At 37.4% G+C, this 18,895-nt stretch overlaps 1 protein-coding gene and 1 pseudogene across 1 annotated transcript; both read right to left on the reverse strand.

Annotated features, from left to right (window-relative positions):
- Nucleotides 1–2,452: 2,452 nt before the first annotated feature.
- Nucleotides 2,453–3,440, reverse strand: LOC105527328 (annotated as a pseudogene).
- Nucleotides 3,441–17,400: 13,960 nt separating this feature from the next.
- LOC105527329 (olfactory receptor 52H1-like) lies at nt 17,401–18,348 on the reverse strand. Its single transcript, XM_011963625.1, has one exon. The coding sequence runs from the start codon at nt 18,346–18,348 to the stop codon at nt 17,401–17,403; it is 948 nt and encodes a 315-aa protein (XP_011819015.1).
- Between the last annotated feature and the right edge of the window lie 547 nt (nt 18,349–18,895).

Genomic DNA, 18,895 nt, shown 5'->3' on the forward strand with positions numbered 1-18,895 from the left:
ATTAAGTAGATGAAGTAGGGTAGTCAAGATCTCTGGAAGAAAGATCAGAGTATCTAAGACTCTAATTATTCCAGTTAACTATTGTTGTGTAACAAACCACTCCCAAACAATAGTTTTAAAACAATTTATTATTATCTCTTATAATGCTATAGGTTTACTGAGATCATTTGGGCATTTCTCACTTGGGATATCTCTCTCATGTGGCTATAATCAGATATTTTATGCATGTGTAGTCATCACTAGGCTTGACTAGTATTGATGCTGTTAACCAGGAGCTCAGCCAAAGCTGTCAACCACATGACCTCTCCATATGGCTTTAGATTATCACAGCATGATGTCTGTCTTCTAGAGTACCCAAAAAGTACATGTTTAAAGACATCAATGACAAAGCTGTAAGATTTCTTATAACCTTGCCTCAAATATCCCCAAATGTCACATCTATTTTTCAAAAACATTGCTAAGGACAGACCAGAAAAATAGGGGAAGAAAATTGATTTTACTTATTAGAAGAATGGTGAGGTAATATTGCAGAAAAGTGTATGTGATGCAAGATGTTGTCTTGTCATCTTTGAAAAATAAAACCTACAACATTCTATCCTCTGGCCATAATACACATATCCTCATACATACAAAATGCATTCACCTCTTCTTGAAGACCCCAAAGTCTCATTCTCATTATGGGATTAGTTCTAAGCCCAGAATCTCCGCCTGAAAATCAGGACAAAGTATGAATAAGACCCCTTGGATTCAGTTCCTTTTGTACAGCTCCATGAGTGCAGCTTCTCTCAATCTGAAGATTTGTGAAGTAAATCAAATGAGTTATCTGTCTCCTATACAGCCAACATACAATTGTGATACAGAGATAGAATAACTGCAATAGATACTCACATGTGAAATAGTGGCAAAGGCATATAACAGCCACTTGTCTATTATAATTCTAAAGTACAGCCAGAAAAACACCACCACTTTCCTAATAAGGAGCCAATCCCACTCCTGCTCCCTGGGAGTAATTCTCCATGGCTTGACTACAACCGTGGGGAAATTAACTCTATATTCTACGTCATCTTTTTTTTTTTTGAAAAAATGACCTGTATATACATGTGAGTAGCTTTCTCAGCCTGATTCCTGGTTAATAAAGTTAAAAATCTAAGAACTTCTTTTTATTTTGCAATGACTATGTCATTTTCCACCAAAGCTCATGGTACTTATAACTGCACATTTTTCTTAAAATCTGAGTTCTCTACAAAAATTTGAGTTTACTCTATTAGACAAAAGTCATACCCACATATACCTTTTAGATTTTTACCTTTCTGATTTTGTCTGAGAGTTACAGTACTCTGAAAACATTTCTAAAGATTCTTAGAAGCTTCTTTAATTGAAAGCCTCTATAAGATGCAAACTTAAATATTTATCTATTGTTAGCAAAGGATCTTACAGCCTTTTTCTGGAGATGATACTACACCCTGGGACCATTTTTCACTGTGAGAATTTTTTGTCATTTGGAGAAGCCAGGGGTGGAGAGAGTTAATTTTTTATTTGAACCTAGCCAGATACATCACCTTTGTATTTACTCTAAATGTTGTTTGAACCTTAAACAATTTCATTTATTACTTTATATTTCTTTATACGTACTTTACCATATGTAGCATAAAAATAGTGTTGGTACTTCCAGTACTTTGCTTTAAAATCTCCTTAGCCAAACACATATGTTTATTAAGTATACTTTACAATTTTTTTATTATTGCTACAGATGTCTGAAGTCTCAATTGGACTGAATATCCAAGATGGCTTACTGATATAGCTAGCTGTTGTTGGCTGTTGGCTGGGATCTCCACTGGGGCTACCCACTAGAATATTTAAATATGATTTCCAAATTGTTTATGAACGTTTAAGAATTCCAAGACTTAAAAGATAGCATGTTGATCATATATAACTAGACAGATTAGTCTTATAAATAGGTTAAAAGACACAAGTAAAATCCGCACAATTTGAGATACCTTTGTAGGACACTTTCCAGATGAGATTCAGTAAAGATAGAGCAAATAATTACCCTCTTTTAAGAATCCTTCAGGAAAATAAATCTTCTAAGAGACAGTGGTTCTCAAACTTTAGTGGTCATCACAGTCCCCTGGGGATCTTGGTAAAAATGCAAATGCAAAAATGCAAGTAAGCTCTATCCTACTTTAATGGGCTTACTATACATTCTTCAACAGTTCTGGTGATTCTGATAGCTAAGGAATCTTATCTGAAAATGAGATATAAATTTCCCTCTGATCCTTTTATACATGAAATTTTTTCTTCAACTTTTATTTAGCTTCTCTACCTATTCATCTTGTCTCACTGTTTCCTATAACACATGGTGGATTTACAGGATTTCATATACATTTAAGTCAATGTTGTAAGGATTCCAGTTTTTAAAAAATAACAAATACTAGAAAATCAATATAATTACCTGATTTCTTTCCCAAGCTGTCAGCTTCATGTCACTGGTTCCCTTTAGAGAAAAAGAGGAGGATGATTTTGTCTCAAATCTGCTTGGTCTTCACTCCATAGATGATTGGATTGAGTGCAGGGGGGATAGCTACGTAGAGGTTGGCAAATAGTATGTGGAAGGAGTGAGGAATATTGTGACCAAAACGGTGGGCAACGACAGAGAATATGGCTGGTGTGTAGAATGTAAGAATGACACAAATGTGGGAACCAGATGTGCTGAGGGCTTTCCGGCGGGTATCTAAGGATGGAAGGTTAAAGATAGCATGAAGAATAAGAGTGTAGGAGATGCCAGTGAGAATCAGGTCTGATATGACAGTCATTATAGGCACAGCAAAGCCAAACCAGATGTTGATGGAGATGTCCGCACAGGCAAGTTGGGCAATGCCTATGTGCTCACAGTATGTGTTGGGAATGATGAATGTTTTACAGAAAGGTAGTCGCTTTAACAGGAACACACATGGGAAGATGATACAAAAGCTCCTGCTGATAATACTCACCACAATCTTAGTAATAATTTCATGAGTGACAATAGTGGTGTATCTTAGAGGGAAGCAAATAGCAACATAATGATCAAACGCCATGGCCAGAAGGATGACAGAATCCATGGCAAAGCTGTAGTGGAGAAAAAACATCTAAGTAAGACATCCAGGAAAGGTTATTTCCTGAGGACCCAGCCAGAAGATGCTGAATGTTTTTGGTAAACATGTATTAGACAGCATGAGATCTGTAGCAGCCAGAATGGAAAGGAAAAAGAACATGGGTTCATGGAGGCTCTGCTCCACAGAAATGAGGTAGGGAAGGACACTATTGCCTGTAAGTGCCACAAGGTAGGTAATAAAGAAGGGAATCCCTATCCAGATGTGAAACTGCTCCAGCCCTGGGATCCCCAGTAGGATGAATGCGCCTGGATTGAAGCTGCTCAAGTTGAATGTTGTCATTATGGTCATTGATTAGATGTGTCTCGTGAACTGAAAATAAAAGTTGTATGGCTGATTGTTACTGTGATCTACAAAAATCTGCCTCTGTTTGGAAGGACCCTTCTCCAATATAATCTCCTCACTTTCAGTTCTAGGAAATGACAACTTATCCCTCTTCTCTTCTCTTTACAATAAAGATCTGTCAAATTTTCAGTTATAATTTTAAGCCATAATAAAAATGTTATTGCAATATTTCTCAGAAATACGTCATATAATTTAAACCAGTCTTGCCTACCTGTCAGCAACCCAACAAGTTTTCTAAGAAAACATATGCATAAAATAACATTAGGCAGAGAAACATTGTTACTAGTCAGAGATTTGAAGCAAAATTCATTGTGAAATCTCCTGTTCCTGGGAAACTGAAATAACAACTCTAGAGGATCACAAGGGGTTTAACAAAAGCAGACTCAGTTTCTAAAACCTAAGTAGACAACGCTGTCTCTTTCTTCCTTGCTTCTCCCCCAACCACTAAAACATCTGCCTGGGTTGCTATTACTCTTACAGAAAAGCTCACCAACATAAAGAGGAAATGGAGAACATTCCTCCATAAAAAGGTTTAAGTGGTTTAATCTGCCCCTTCAGACATTCCTAGGTTGGAGAAATTTTCAAGAAAAGACAGCCCCCAATAATTTACTATGTCAGATTTGTCTCATGAAAAGAAGGTAGAAGCCTCCTCTTATCCAACAAAGAAGGCATATACCAGCAGGGGAAGCCCACTCTACTGGCAGTATTGTGCAATAGCATTCTTATCCCTGCTTAATCCGTTTAATGATTCATTTTTTGAGACTTCATAGAAACAGTTGAATCTTTCTTCCAAAACTCTGTTATTTCATGACATGATAGATGACTCCTTTCCTCCAACTTCAGTATTCACTCTTTTTTTCTTCTCTCTGTCCTTCGAGGGTTGGAATTCCACAGTGCTCTATCCACGCATCCATGCCTGCTGCTTTCTTGGTGGAAAAACTGTACCTGGAAGATTTCCACAAATGTCATGGTTTGAACTGTGGCCCCTATGTTGAAGATTATGAAGTGTATAATTTTTTTAAAATTCCTCTTGGCCGGGCGCGGTGGCTCACACCTGTAATCCCAGCATTTTGGGAGGCCGAGGCGGGCGGATCACGAGGTCAGGAGATCGAGACCATCCTGGCGAACACGGTGAAACCCCGTCTCTACTAAAAATACAAAAAATTAGCCGGGCGTGGTGGCGGGTGCCTGCAGTCCCAGCTACTCCGAAGGCTGAGGCAAGAGAATGGCGTGAACCCGGGAGATGGAGCTTGCAGTGAGCCGAGATCGCCACTGCACTCCAGTCTGGGTGACAGAGCGAGACTCCATCTCAAAACAAACAAACAAAAAATTCCTCTCTTCTCAGTTTAAAAATTAGTTATCTTATGCTTGTAATCTTTACTTAGAAATCCTACAGGTGCATCTAAGTCAGTATGTTCCAAACTATCCCATTTGTCTTTCTATTGCCCCAGACCATTTCTCCTACAATGGTTTTCAACTCAACAAATGGCAGTACAACACAATTAATTTCTCAATCTAGAAACCTTGAAGCTACCTAAATTAAATCTTTCTCACACATAATCATCATCCTCATCTTCTAAATAATTATTGTATTATAAGTAAGTATTCAATTAGTAAATATTCATGTTACATCCACTTATTGCTACTCCTACAATGACTGCTCTATCCTACATGCCACCAATTCTCATCAAGACCTCTGAATATTTTTTTCTAACTTAAATGCATTCATTTTGCTTGAGCAATTAAAAGTTGATAAAGGAAACAAAAGCTATCATCAGAGTAAACAGATAACCTACAGAATGGGAGAAAAATTTTGCAATTGGACAAAGGTCTAATAGAATCTACAAGGAATTTAAACAAATTTCCAAAAATAAATAAAACAACTCCATTAAAAAGTGCACAAAGGACATGAACAGACGCTTCTCAAAAGAAGATATTTATACAACCAACAAACAAATGAAAAAAAGTTCAACATCACTGGATCACTGGAGAAATGCGAATCAAAACCTCAATGAGATACCATCTCACGCCAGTCAGAATAGTGATTATTAAAACGTCAAGAAGCAACAGACGCTGGCAAGGTTGTGGAGAAATAGGAATGCTTTTACATTGTTGCTGGGAATGTAAATTAGTTTAACCATTGTGGGAGACTGTGGAATTCCTCAAAGACCTAGAACCAGAAATATCATTTGACCCAGCAATCCTGTTACTGGGATTAATCCTTCTGTTATAAAGATACACACACTCATATGTTCATTGCGGCACTATTCACAATAGCAAAGACAAGGAATTAGCCCAAATGCCCATTGATGATAGACTGCATAAAGAAAATGTGGTACATAAACACCATGGAATGTTATGCAGCCATAAAAAGGAGTGAGATCATGTCCTTTGCAGGGACATGGATGGAGTTGGAAACCATTATCCTCAACAAACTAACACAGGAACAGAAAACTAAACACCCCATGTTCTCACTTATAAGTGGAAGCTGAACAATGAGAACATATGGACACAGGGAGAGGAACAACACACACTGGGGCCTGTTGGGGAGTTGGGTAAGAGGAGTGGTAGCATTAGGGAAATAGCTAAGCCATGTGGGACTTAACACCTATGTGATAGGTTGATAAGTGCAGCAAACCACCATGGCACACATTTACATATGTAACAAACCTGCACATTCTCCACATGTATCTCAGAATTTGAAATTAAATTAAATTTAATTTAATTTAAAAACAAAACAAAACAAAAAAGTTGAAATGGAAAAATTAAATTAATAAAAATATTACAAATTGCCAAAAATAAAAAATGAGCATTTGTTAAAATATTAATAATTACTGATACATCATTTTATTACATTATATACATAATGCAACATTAATCAAAATCCACCTAGTATTTAAATTTAACTGGTAACACAATTTTAGAATATATTTTGTATACATATATGTTTAAATAAAAGTTAAAATATGTAAGAAAGTATTTTTAATGATATTGAAGAAGATCATCCCTTTTATGTATTGAAGATAAATGGCATAATTAATTTAAATATATTTATTAAATGCATAAATACATAAAATTAATTAAAAATATATATAACGTAGCTTATTGCTGACTCAAGAATAAATATGTATCAAGATGACTGACTATGCTCAGCACTGGCTCCCTCCATAAAGAAAGATGAAAACATAGAAAATAGATAACCACACATTGAAGAGAGCATCAAAGGGAGAAACCTTACCACAATCAGCAAGAAAGGGACAAAGACCCCTGAGACACAGAACTCAAGATGGCACCTTAAAAGGGAAAGCAAAGCAGCCCACCAGGATAGGCTCAGAGACAAGAGGGACTAACCATTGCAGGGAAAAGGTAAGTGAAAGATTCCCAGCAGATCACAATACAGATGTCTGCAATCCTAGCTACTGGAGAACCTAGAATACACGGCTGTCTAGACTCCATGTGACTGCATTGTCCCACAGAGGGAAGTTACACTGGATCTCCCCAGATGTGACTGGGTGAATGAACAATAACAACAACAAAAAGACTCAACTCTGTGCTGCCTGCAAGAATCTTACCTCACATGTAAAGACACACATAAACTGAACAAAACAGAAAACTCAGAAGTAAATGCATATTTACAGCCAACTGACTTGTGACAAAGGTATCAAGAACACACACTGGAGAAAGAGCACCTCTTCAATAAGTGATACTGGGAAAACTGGATATCCACATGCAAAAGAATAAAACTTGACCCCTATTTTTCACCATGTATATAAATCTACTCAAAATGGATTAAAGACTTAAATGTATTAAGACCCAAAGCTATAAAACTAATAGGTGAAAACATAAGGGAAGTGCTCCAGGATACTGGTTTAGGCAAAGAATTTAAGGGTAAAACTACAAAGGCACAGGTATCAAAAAGAAACATAGATAGCTGGGACTTTATTAAACTAAAAAGCTTCTGCACAGCAAAAATAGAGGGAAGAAACAACCTGTAAAATGGAAAAATTTATTTGCAAATTATTCATCTGACAAGGGACAATATACACAAACAACTTAATGGTAAAATAATAAAACAACTTAATGGTAAAATAATAAACAACTTAATGGTAAAATAATAAAACAACTTAATGGTAACAACTTAATGGTAAAATAATAAATAACATGTACAAATGGGCAAAAGATCTGAATAAACATTTCTCAAAAGAAGATATACAAATAATCAACAAGTCCCCAGTAAGTGATTTTCTAAACAGGTGGGGGACCAATCTCTCTTCAAACAAAAGGGGGCAAGACCCCTCCCCAAACAAATGCCAAATAAAACATAACTTAAACCAAATCTGGAAGTTCTGTCCAAGACTCTCTGTGGGTAGAACAGGCAGCCTGTGGAGCCCAATATGTGTATCTCATGCCACAGTTGCAGGGACTGGTGTTTCTCCCTAAGTTGAATTAGCTTTCAATTTCCGCTTTTTTGTGTTTTGTTTTTGTTTTTGTTTTGAGACAGGGTCTCACTCTGTAACTCAGGCTAGAGTACAGTGGGACACTCATAGCTCACTGTACCCTCAAACTCCTAGCCTCAAGTGATCCTTCCACCTCAGTGAGTAGCTAGAACAGCAAGTGTGTCCCATTACACCCAGCTAACTTTTTTAAAAAATTTACAGAGAAAGTGTCTCTCTACGTTGCCCAGGTTAGTCTTGAACTCCTATCCTCAAGCAATCCTTCCTCCTCAGCTTCCCAAATGGCTGGGATTACAGGTGTGAACCACCACATCCAGCTGCATCCTACTTCTGACACCACATACACCAAAGTCAAAATTGAAATGTAGAAATGAATCTCTAAATGTAACATTTTATTTGAGAAGAAAGAATTGCAATCTGAGGCATACACACAAACTGCATGGTCTTTATTACGTCTGAAGAACAAAGAACAGATTAAGATTTTTTTTTAAAAACCCACCTCTAATAATATAAAGGCCTAGAATACAATTCCTTTTTTCCCCTAGGAATGTCAAGTTGCCAGAATCAAAGAAGGGAGTCTCAGGGATGATATACGGTGTTTCTAACACTAGCCAGGTTATAGCACCCTAACACTATCAAATAAAGAAATGAAAGCCACAAGTTCATGTTGGAATTTTCAGTGTTCAAGTTGACACTTTTGTTGAGGTTCTTCTTAAGTATTTTGCTTTTGATGCTGTTGTAACTAGAATTTTTAAGGCTATTTTTATTATTTATTTTTTGTGTTCAGCAATACAATTGATTTTTACATTGACTTTGTATCCTGTTACTGTACAGAACTTATTTATTATTCCTAATAACTTTTAGTAAATTTCTTATAATTTTCTGAACCTAAGATCATATCAAGTGCAAATAAAATAATTGCACTTTTTTCTTTCAAAAAAAACAATATGGCCTGATATGGTGGCTCATGCCTGTAATGCCAGCACTTTGAGAGGCCGAGGTGGGCAGATGACTTGAGGTCAAGACAAGTGATCTTGAGAGTTTGAGACAAGCCTGGCCAACATGTAGAAACCTGTCTCTACTAAATATGCAAAAAAAGTAGCTGAGTGTGGTGGCAGTCACCTGTAGTTCCAGCTACTCTGGAGACTGAAGCAGAAGAATCACTTGAAGCCAGGAGGTGGTGGTTGCAGTGAACCAAGAATGCCTCATTGCACTCCAGCCTGGGTGACAAAGTGTGACTCTGTCTAAAAAAAAGATTAAAAAGAAAAAATGCCAACAAGTATATGAAAAAAATCCTCAACATGATTAATCATAAGGGACATGCAAATCAAAACTACAATGAGGTATAATCTTACCCTAGTTCGAATGGCTATTATCAAAAAATCAAAAATAACAAATGCTGGTGGAGATGTTGGTAACACTGTAAATTAATACAGCCATTACAGAAAACTGTGGAGGGTCCTCAAAAAACTAAAAATAGAACTATCATATGATTGAGTAATCTCACTACTGGGTATTTATCCAAAGGAAAGGAAATCAGTATATCGAAGAGACATTTGTACCCTCATGTTTATTGCAGCACTGTTCATAATGGCCAAGATAGGTAATCAACCTAAGTACCTAACAACAAAGATTTTTAAAATTGTGTATGTATGTACAATGAAATACTATTCAATCATAAAAAAAATGAAATCTTGTCATTTATGGCAACATGGGTGAACCTGAACATTACTATGTTAAGTAAAATAAGTCAGGCATAAAAAGGTAAATACTGCATGTTCTCATCCACATGTGGCAGCTAAGCACAAAGAGCTCACAGAAGCAGAGAGTAGAATTATGGTTATCAGAAACTGGGAAGGGTAGATAAAGGAAGGGGAAGGTAAGGAGAGATTGGTTAACAGTTACAAAATTACAGCTAGATAAAAGGAATAAATTCTAGAGTCCTACATCACTGTAGGGTGAATATATTAACAATAATTTATTGTACAGTTCAAAAAGCTAGAAGAGAGGATTTTGAATGCTTCTTACACAAGTAAATTTTAAATATTTAAAGTTCTAGATACTCTAATCACCCAGATTACATCATTATACATTGTATCAGAATATTATTATTCTGTACTCATAAATAGTATTATACAATTATTGTGCCAACTAAAAATATGAGAAAACAATATATTCTACATCTTAAATATATAATAGAAATGTCATTACTCTAAAAAAGTGAATAAGAAGCATTAGATTATAATAGCAGATTCAATATAGAGAACCAAAAAAAAAAATGAGTCCATGTAAACATTTAGTAAGAAATGCTGGAAGATGATTAAAGGTTATAGCACTCTAACACTATCAGAGAAAGAAATGAAAGCCACAAGTTCATTAAAGAAGGTGAGGTGTGAAAAAAATAATAAATATACTCATACTCAAAGAGCAAAATATATAGCTCCAAAATTGGCTGTAATTTTTATCATATTGTAGTAACTGAAAGAATCAAAATTAAATTGTAAAAATTTAAAAGTACTGGATTATTCTACAAATAGCATAGAAATAATTCAGTATTGTTTATAGAAAAAATGTAGCTAGATCCATAGTTTATGCTAAATACCATAAAATTCCTCATGAATCAAAAAAATGTAAATCAAATCACAAGAAAACTTTCACATCGTATTAAAAAAGAGTATCAATCTGAGAGCTGCATGAGGATAAGGTTTTTAAGAAATATGTTGAGGTAAATAAATAAGCAACAAATACTAAGTTAGGTAGAAAGGCAGAACTGTAAATATAGACTGAAAAAAAGCCTGAATTATCACACTAAATGGCATTACTTCAAAAATTAATAGAAGCTGCATAAGATGCAAAATTTTAATCTTAATCACATTACTGACTTAATAATAAAAATATAAATATACTAAATATCCAAAAATGGAAATCAATTGTTTTAAAAAGAAAAAAGTGTCAAGTGTAATTAGTGGAATTGAATCTCTAATGTCACAAGTAAATTACATAAACACAATGACTAAAATTCAGATAAAAAGACAAAAATATAATTTCTAATAATGAAAAATATATTTTCTAACAATGATGGTATTTTACAAAGCAATTTTAACATTTTAACAATTGAATTAAAATTAGTGATATTAAGGAAACTTAAAAATAACAAATATAATTTATGAATAATCAGAAAACCTAAAAAGAAAAACTTGTCAGAGACTACCTCCCTCTAAATGGTGCTTATATGGGACAATTATATCTATTATTAAACAATTATAGCTTTTTTGTTTGTTTGTTTTTGAGACGGAGTTTCACTCTGTCGCCCAGGCTAGAGTGCAGTGGTGTGATCTTGGCTCACTGCAATGTCTGCCTCCTGGGTTCAAGCAATTCTCTGCCTCAGCTTCCCAAGTAGCTGGAATTACAGGTGCCCGCCACCATGCCTGGCTAATTTTTTTGTACTTTTAGTAGAGACGGGGGTTTCACTCTATTGGTCAGGCTGGTCTTGAACTCCTGACCTCATGATCCTCCCACCTCGGCCTCCCAAAGTGCTGGGATTACAGGTGTGAGCCCCCTCACCCTGCCAACTTGAAAACATTTTGAAGAGAGCAGAGGGGAAGGCTCAGAAGGAAACTCCAAGTAGATACTTCTCTTTTTCTCTAGTCTCTTACAATAACTGTAGGATCTAAAAACTACATTCAAAGTTTTAATCTTGGCCTTTCCTGTTTTCTGGAGCCCACCCTTTTCCCAGCTCCTTCTGTCCTCTTCACCAGATCTATTTCTCATCTGCTCTACTCCCCACCAGCTTCACTACCAAATAGTTCCTCACTATTCTCCACCAACTGATACCTTGGAGGCCTTGGTGCTGGAACAGTATTTTGCTAAAAGCAGGATAAAAAAGTAGGGTGTGTGGAAGCACAGCTGGCAATATACAGACCAAAGGACAGGAGAAGCAGTCCCAGGCTCAGGAAGGACAGACACAGAAGGGACAGACATAGAATCATGCTTGTAGTAGGGAAGAACAAACACAGAGCCTACAGGAGTGGCATACAAAAGTATACCCCTCATGTTCTCCAGGGATTAGAGACAGGTTAGGTCAGAGGGCCTCTGAGCCAGGGGATCCATAGGTCCCAAGACCCCAAGTTAGTCTAGGATATGAGCAAGGATTCAACCAAATTAACACTTTCTCATCTTAAAAATCTATACTTCTGCTCTTATTAGTGGTGAGTTGGGAATTTTTGAATCTAAGAAGGTAGTGTGAGAGTAAAAAGGTGTTATACCCTTTCCTCGTCTATTCCAAGGTCCATGGCCAACACCCCTATGATAAAAGACTGATTAACAAAAGTATGATAAATTTATTTAATCAAAGTTTTACATGACACAGGAGACATCAAATATAAAAACCCCAAAACCCAGGGTTTTTTCTAATGCTTAGGTTCAAAGAAACATGGAGGGCTGTGTAGAAATGTGATTGGACTAAAAGGGTATGATCTAATGGTAACAAACTAAGGAGAACTTAGCAAGACCTGTTTGTTCAGATTCTTCTTGGCTTTTCTGTGTAGAGAAGCCCTTTCCCTCCTTCACTCCAGTTATGGGGCAAGACCCTCTGGAATATGGGTCTATAGACTATCAGTGGAGGTAGATCAGAGAGCGACTTCTCTAGGTTTTACGGCTTGCTTTGAGGGAGATGAGTTCTAGTTTCTATGACCTGCCTTGGGGAATAAGTCAGTCAGTCTAGTTTCCATGACCTGCTTTGAGGGAGAACGAGAGAAGGAGAAAAGAGGGTGGGAGAAAGTGAGAGAAGACTTCTTGCTTGGGAGGCCCTTCCAATCTCAATCTCCTTCAGTTCAAAGCACTCAGGGTGCCAAGATACCATACTTTGGGTTATCATGTTCTGAGCCACAACAGTAGCATACTGAATCTCAGCAAGGTTTTTATCTAGCTCTATCAGCAACTTGATAAAGAAACTTTGCAAGAGTTAGGTTTGTCATGTCCCTGGACTTAGGCTAGAGCTCCTAAAACTTCTTGTGCAGGGAATGTTTTATTTTCTCAATCTTTGGAAGAGATTACTTCATAGTGGGTAATGAATAAATGCCTGTTGAATTAAAAGGAAACCCCCTCTAACCTTAGATGACAAAATCCTGAAAATATTTCTCATTGAGGCTGCCATCCCCCCAGGTATTCAGAGGCCTCCCTTTTCTGATACTTTCCTCAATGGCCAGACTTGCTTGGTAATTCTCTTTCTTCAGTGCTGAATCAACATCAACTTTGTTTTTAATCCATTATTTAGAGTACAGATTAGTAGTCTATTGGTGTGGGGTAAATCTCTAACACAAATTACATACAGGACTAAAAATTATAGATCCAACATGAGTACTTAGGAAAACTCTAAACACAGCCTCCCATAAGTCTAATGAGGAATCTAATTTCCAAGTCAAGTGGCAAAAAATCTAGAATTTTTTCCTTGTTTTCCTTATCCCTTCACTTGTGCTATAGCAAAATACTTAACTGTTTTGAAAACTAGTTTCCACATCTGTAAAAAATAAAATTACTTAGAAATGATTATAGACAAGGACCAAGGAATAAGTGGAATAACAATTATCAACTTTCTATGAAGAAAATAAACCTTTCTCGTTGACTCTTCAGAATTATCTTTCTGATTAGGCTGAGTTACAAATTCAGGCAGATTCTTACCATGGAAAATAGAGATTTCATGAATTAATTAAAACTCATTTGTTTCAACCCATTTATTCAGCAAGCACTTATTGAGCACTTATATGTGCTAAAAACTTTACAGGGGATGAGAAAACAGTGATAAACAAGGTGGACACCAAACTGGTTTTCAATGACCTAATGGAAGGGATAAACATTAAAAACTAAGAATATAGGTTATCACCTTATTCAAGTTGTGAATAGTCCTAAAATAAAAAGTACATTGTGTCATGAAAATGTATGCAAGTGATACTAATCTAGTGTGCAGGATTAAAGAAGGAATATCTGAGGAAGGAATTTTAACTGAAGCCTAAACATGAGTTGTCAAGCAAAGAATAGTAAAGAGAAGAAGCAAGGAAACATTCAGTTTATTTGAGAAGCTGAAACTAGGCAAGTATGACAGCTGTACTATTGTAATTCACTTGCAGTAGTAACAGTTTGTGGTCACTTTTGCCATCTTCTCCAAAACACAGAACTAACTTTATCAAGATTCTAGGAATACTTTTTCAACTGAGTGTGTAGAAGAGACAGGGGAGTTTAGGACATAAGACAATGACTCAATGCATTCTGGAATCGAAGCTGGCTAGAGAAGGAAGAAAGAAAAAGGGATGACAGCTTGAAGGAATACATTTCTGATAAAGTATGAAACATATTGAAATCACATGGTTTGGCAGATATTTTCATTGGACAGGGTGTAAGAAGGTGCCTAAGACTAAGTTTCTGCCTTTGAGGAGCTCATAATGATGGCAGCAGGAGGCAGACAAATCCTAGGTTGCCAGGGGCAGGTCCCTGGTGAAACCCTACCTTCAAATCAAAGGCAGCTTAAAGCCTGAAAGCCAAGCTAAAAATCCTGGGTAAATCCACAACTGGATTGAGAACCTCTCTTTCCATATGGCACACTGTCCTCTGATTGATCCTCACCCTTCACCTATTTTACATATACCTTCCCTTCCCTAATTAGTTTTTTACACTGTTGTGCCCACCTTTGAGTGGTGCTTTTGTTTTAGCCTTTTCTGCATACTCACAAACCAATCAGCATGCACTCCCCATTCTGAGCCCATAAAAGCCTCAGATCCAGCCACACAGAAAGAGAAACCATGTGACTTCTGGTGGGAGACCACCCTTACGTCCCTGCTCTGCTGAGAGCTATTTTGTTGCTCAGTAAAATTCTTCCCTGACCTCTTCACCCATTTATTGACAGTGTGATCTCATTCTTCTCGGACATGGTACAAGAACTTGGGACCTACTGAATGCAGGTATACTGGAGGCTGTAAGAACTGTGGCCCTCTGCCCTCTGCTGGCAGAGGGCAGCCACCCCATGCAACAGGAAGCAGTAGCAGGGCCAAACCAGACCCAGAGCCGTGGGCTGGAGCAAAGTAAGGGGCTGACAGAGCTGTTAAAGTGCTGCCATTCATCAGGCTGCAGATAACAGTACTAAAAGAGCTAATTAGCACACTATAACATCCCCTCTGAGGCTTCAGGGTCATGGACACCCTTGCCTAGGTGCCACCACATTCCCTTTGTCTGGATGCCAAAGTCCACCACAAGAGTGGCTTGTGACACTCCTGGTCCCTGGTCTGGCTGCAAGCCCTGCACAGACCCTGCTACTGTGCTGGCACTCAGAACAACTGGCCAGACCCCACACTTTCTCAGTCACCCACCCTCTCCTGCCAGGGACTGAGTGCACAGTCACAACCACTGCGGGATTTGCACCAGAGTATAGGCCGGGAATGGCCCAGCAGACTGAATGTATAGGGCATCTTCTGTGGCAAACCTTGGCCTGAGAAAGGCCTGGGCAGGGGCATCACCATCCAGAGGTCTCCAGCTGGCAAAAGTGGCTGAGAAAAATTCTGCATCAATAACATAGCTGTGGACAGATAAAGATATAAGCAAATAAATATGCCAATTTTTAATAGTGGCATAAATAAAGCAGCCTCTACATGTGTCTTTTCTGGCTACAGGGCATTGCAGAAGCAAAGAAAATATCAACATATACCACACACACACACATACCATACACTCACATACACACAGGATCTTATCTCAGAATGCCCATTTTACTCTTTACTTCTTCCTCTCAAGTAATTTAATATGTTCATCTTGATTCAATGTATGTCTTCTTTTGCAGTGGAGATCTTAAGAAATAGGTGTTGTTATCTTGGGATAGTTTCCTAACAGGAGCTTGAATGAATCCTATCCAACTCCACCCAACACATTCTCCACCCACACCAAGTTTTATTTTATGTAAAACAAAACAAAAACAAAAACAGGACACTGAGTATGATAACATAGAAGAAAAACATCACTTCTGGAATTATTCACTCTAAGAGTCAGGGGAGTGCAAATAAAGTGTAAATAAACATAAATAAAATATAAATAGATGTAAATAAAGTGCAAAGCTGTTAGTTTTACAGAAGGTTGCTCTTTTCATTCAAGTCTTGCATTCCCTACAATGACCCTAAGGAAGGACAGTACTTATGCACTACCCTGAGGACAATGGAACCATTGAAGAGTTTCAAGGTACAAAGTGTCATAATCATATGTGAATTGTAAAATGATCACTCTGGCTTTTATAGAGAGTGGATTGGATGGAGCAAGATTGGAACCCCTTCAAAAAGATTTTGGAATACTTTCGGAGAGACAGATAATAGATTAGAGCCCAGTCAAGTTGAACAGCCATAATAAAGGTAAGAATGTTATGAATGTATCCACTGGAATAATTTATAACCATCTCAAACTCAAATAATAAACCTAATGTTGACTTAATTTTCTTTGAGAGTAATTTAGGAGAAATAAAGAATAAATGATAGATTTCTTGCTTGGAAATTTCTGTTTTTGATAGTGTCATTTAGGAAGACAGAAAAGAAAGAGTTTTTTTATTTTTATTTTTATTTTTATTTTTTTAGAGAGAGGAAGATAGTACGTTTCTATGTAAATTTTGGAGAAATTAAGTTTAAGGAGCTTGAAAACCATTTTTGTGAGTAGATACTCAGAAAGTTACTGGCTAAGGAGTTTAGAGTCTGGAATCATTCAGACCTGGATTTAGATCCTATATATCTATTAATTACCTTTCTGCAATCTTTATGTTTTGGCTTCTTCATCTGTAAACCAAATTAACTAATATTACCCTCTCATAATTATTTTCTTAATTAAATATATAAATACTTATAAAATACAGGTCTAGGGTTATGAAAAACCAAAGTTGGAATTTTCTTGGAACGTACAATTAAATATACAAAATATAAGCAACTCTATATAATAAGAGATGGATAAGGGGAGAAAGTAAAGGGCACAGAAGGAAGCATTAATAATGTATAGAATCTGGACTGAAGAAGTGTGAAGCCATATGTTTGAGAATTATAGTAGAGAGGATTGATAACTACTTAACAAGGGAAGGCAAGAGGCTTTACCTTTAATTCACAAGCTGAGAAACACGGGGGTGAATTTCCATGTTAGAAAATATGCATCCTTCAAATATATTAAGATTAGCATTAGGAAAGATATAAGCTTTAGTTTTAGTGCTCTACTGTATTCGTCGTCAGCTTCTTCACAAAGTGGTGAAAAAAACTAAACCAAAGAAGTCCTCTATTTTCTAGAAGTTTATAAGATTTTTCTCTCTCCCCTCTCCCTCTTGCCTATACTTTGCACATAGGTATAATGCTGAAATTTCAAATTAATAAGAGTTGTAGCTTTATCTTTATGTTGTCCTATGTTACACAAAATTTCACCAAATCAATTTTACATACATTTCTCCTTCAGTGTCCACTCATTGTGACTTCTTCAAAGAGGAGAATAAATTTGTCCTGTGTCTGCTTTGTCTTCATTCCATAAACAATAGGATTTAGAGCAGGAGGGATGGCCACATAGAGGTTGGCAAACAGGATAAGCACATTTTGAGGGACACTGTGCCCAAAGCGATGAGCAAGGATGGAGAAGAAGGCAGGGGTGTAAAACATGAGGATGACACAGACATGGGAACCACAGGTGCTGAGGGCTTTTTGGCGGGCACCCTGGGATGAGAGGTGGAATACAGCACAAAGGATGAAGGCATAGGAAACAGCAATGAAGATCACATCTGAGATGACAGTCATGAGAGGTACAGCAAACCCATACCAGATGTTGATGGAGATGTCTGCAGATGAAAGCTGAGCAACACCTATGTGCTCACAGTAGGTGTGAGGGATGATATGTGTCCTGCAAAAGGGTAACTGTTTTAGCAGGAAAACGGCTGGTAGGATGATGGAGAAGCTTCTCACAACAATGCTCACCATAAGCTTGATGATCACTTGCGGAGTCAGAATGGCGCTATATCCCAAGGGGAAGCAGAAGGCCACATAGCGATCAAATGCCATGGCCAGCAGAATGGCTGAGTCCACCACAAAGCTGAAGTGGAGGAAGAACATCTGAGTTAGACAACCAGAAAAGGTTATTTCTTGGGAGCCAATCCAGAAGTTACTGAGTAGTTTGGGCACCGTGGCAGTGGACAAGATGAGGTCTGTGGTGGCCAGCATGAAGAGGAGGAAAAACATGGGCTCATGAAGGCTGTGCTCAACTGCAATGAGGTAGAGAAGGATGCAATTGCCCACAATAGCCACAACACAGATGACACAAAAGGGAATCCCAATCCACATGTGGAACTTCTCCAGGCCAGGTATTCCAGCAAAGACAAAGGAACTGGGGTTATAACAACTCAAGTTATACATGGTCTCTTCAGTCTGGGATCCACTGATTCTTGAGCCCTGAATACAAATCAACTGTCAGAATGGGCTGCGAAACCTACAGTTCACTGCCAGTGTTGAACATTCTTGGGGGCTGCAACTGTCACATCCAGTGTAACCACACTGAAGCACCTCCTGTCCCAGGAAGAGCTGGCACCTCTAAAACTGACCCTTCTCTTGGCCTCAGACCCTTCATTTGCCCTTCTCTTTGGCATCAGACTCACCTCATTTCTTTAGATATTTACTAATAAATCTATGAAATGGTTTTATTTTTGTAGGTCAGCAATTTCATATGATTAAACATAATTAACCGTTTTTCTTTTTCAATGCAGATTATTAAGGATAGACTCAGGTTTTAAAGACAGGAAAAAAACAAGTATAAGGAGAAGGAGTAGGGAGACACGGAAGGGAGAGAGAGAATAATAAAAATATTTAAAATATCAAGCTGGATGACGATGAGCTCTGAGAAAAGGGGAGCAACTGACTTTTATAGAGCAAATATGTTTCAGACACTGGGTCTGATAAATTGAAG

This window comes from Colobus angolensis, unplaced genomic scaffold (genome assembly GCF_000951035.1).
Source record: "Colobus angolensis palliatus isolate OR3802 unplaced genomic scaffold, Cang.pa_1.0 Scaffold616, whole genome shotgun sequence".
Lineage (NCBI taxonomy): Eukaryota > Metazoa > Chordata > Mammalia > Primates > Cercopithecidae > Colobus > Colobus angolensis.

Coding starts and splice junctions, on each gene's coding strand:
- LOC105527329 (XM_011963625.1), bottom strand. CDS start 18,348: ATGTATAACTTGAGTTGTTATAACCCCAGTTCCTTTGTCTTTGCTGGA.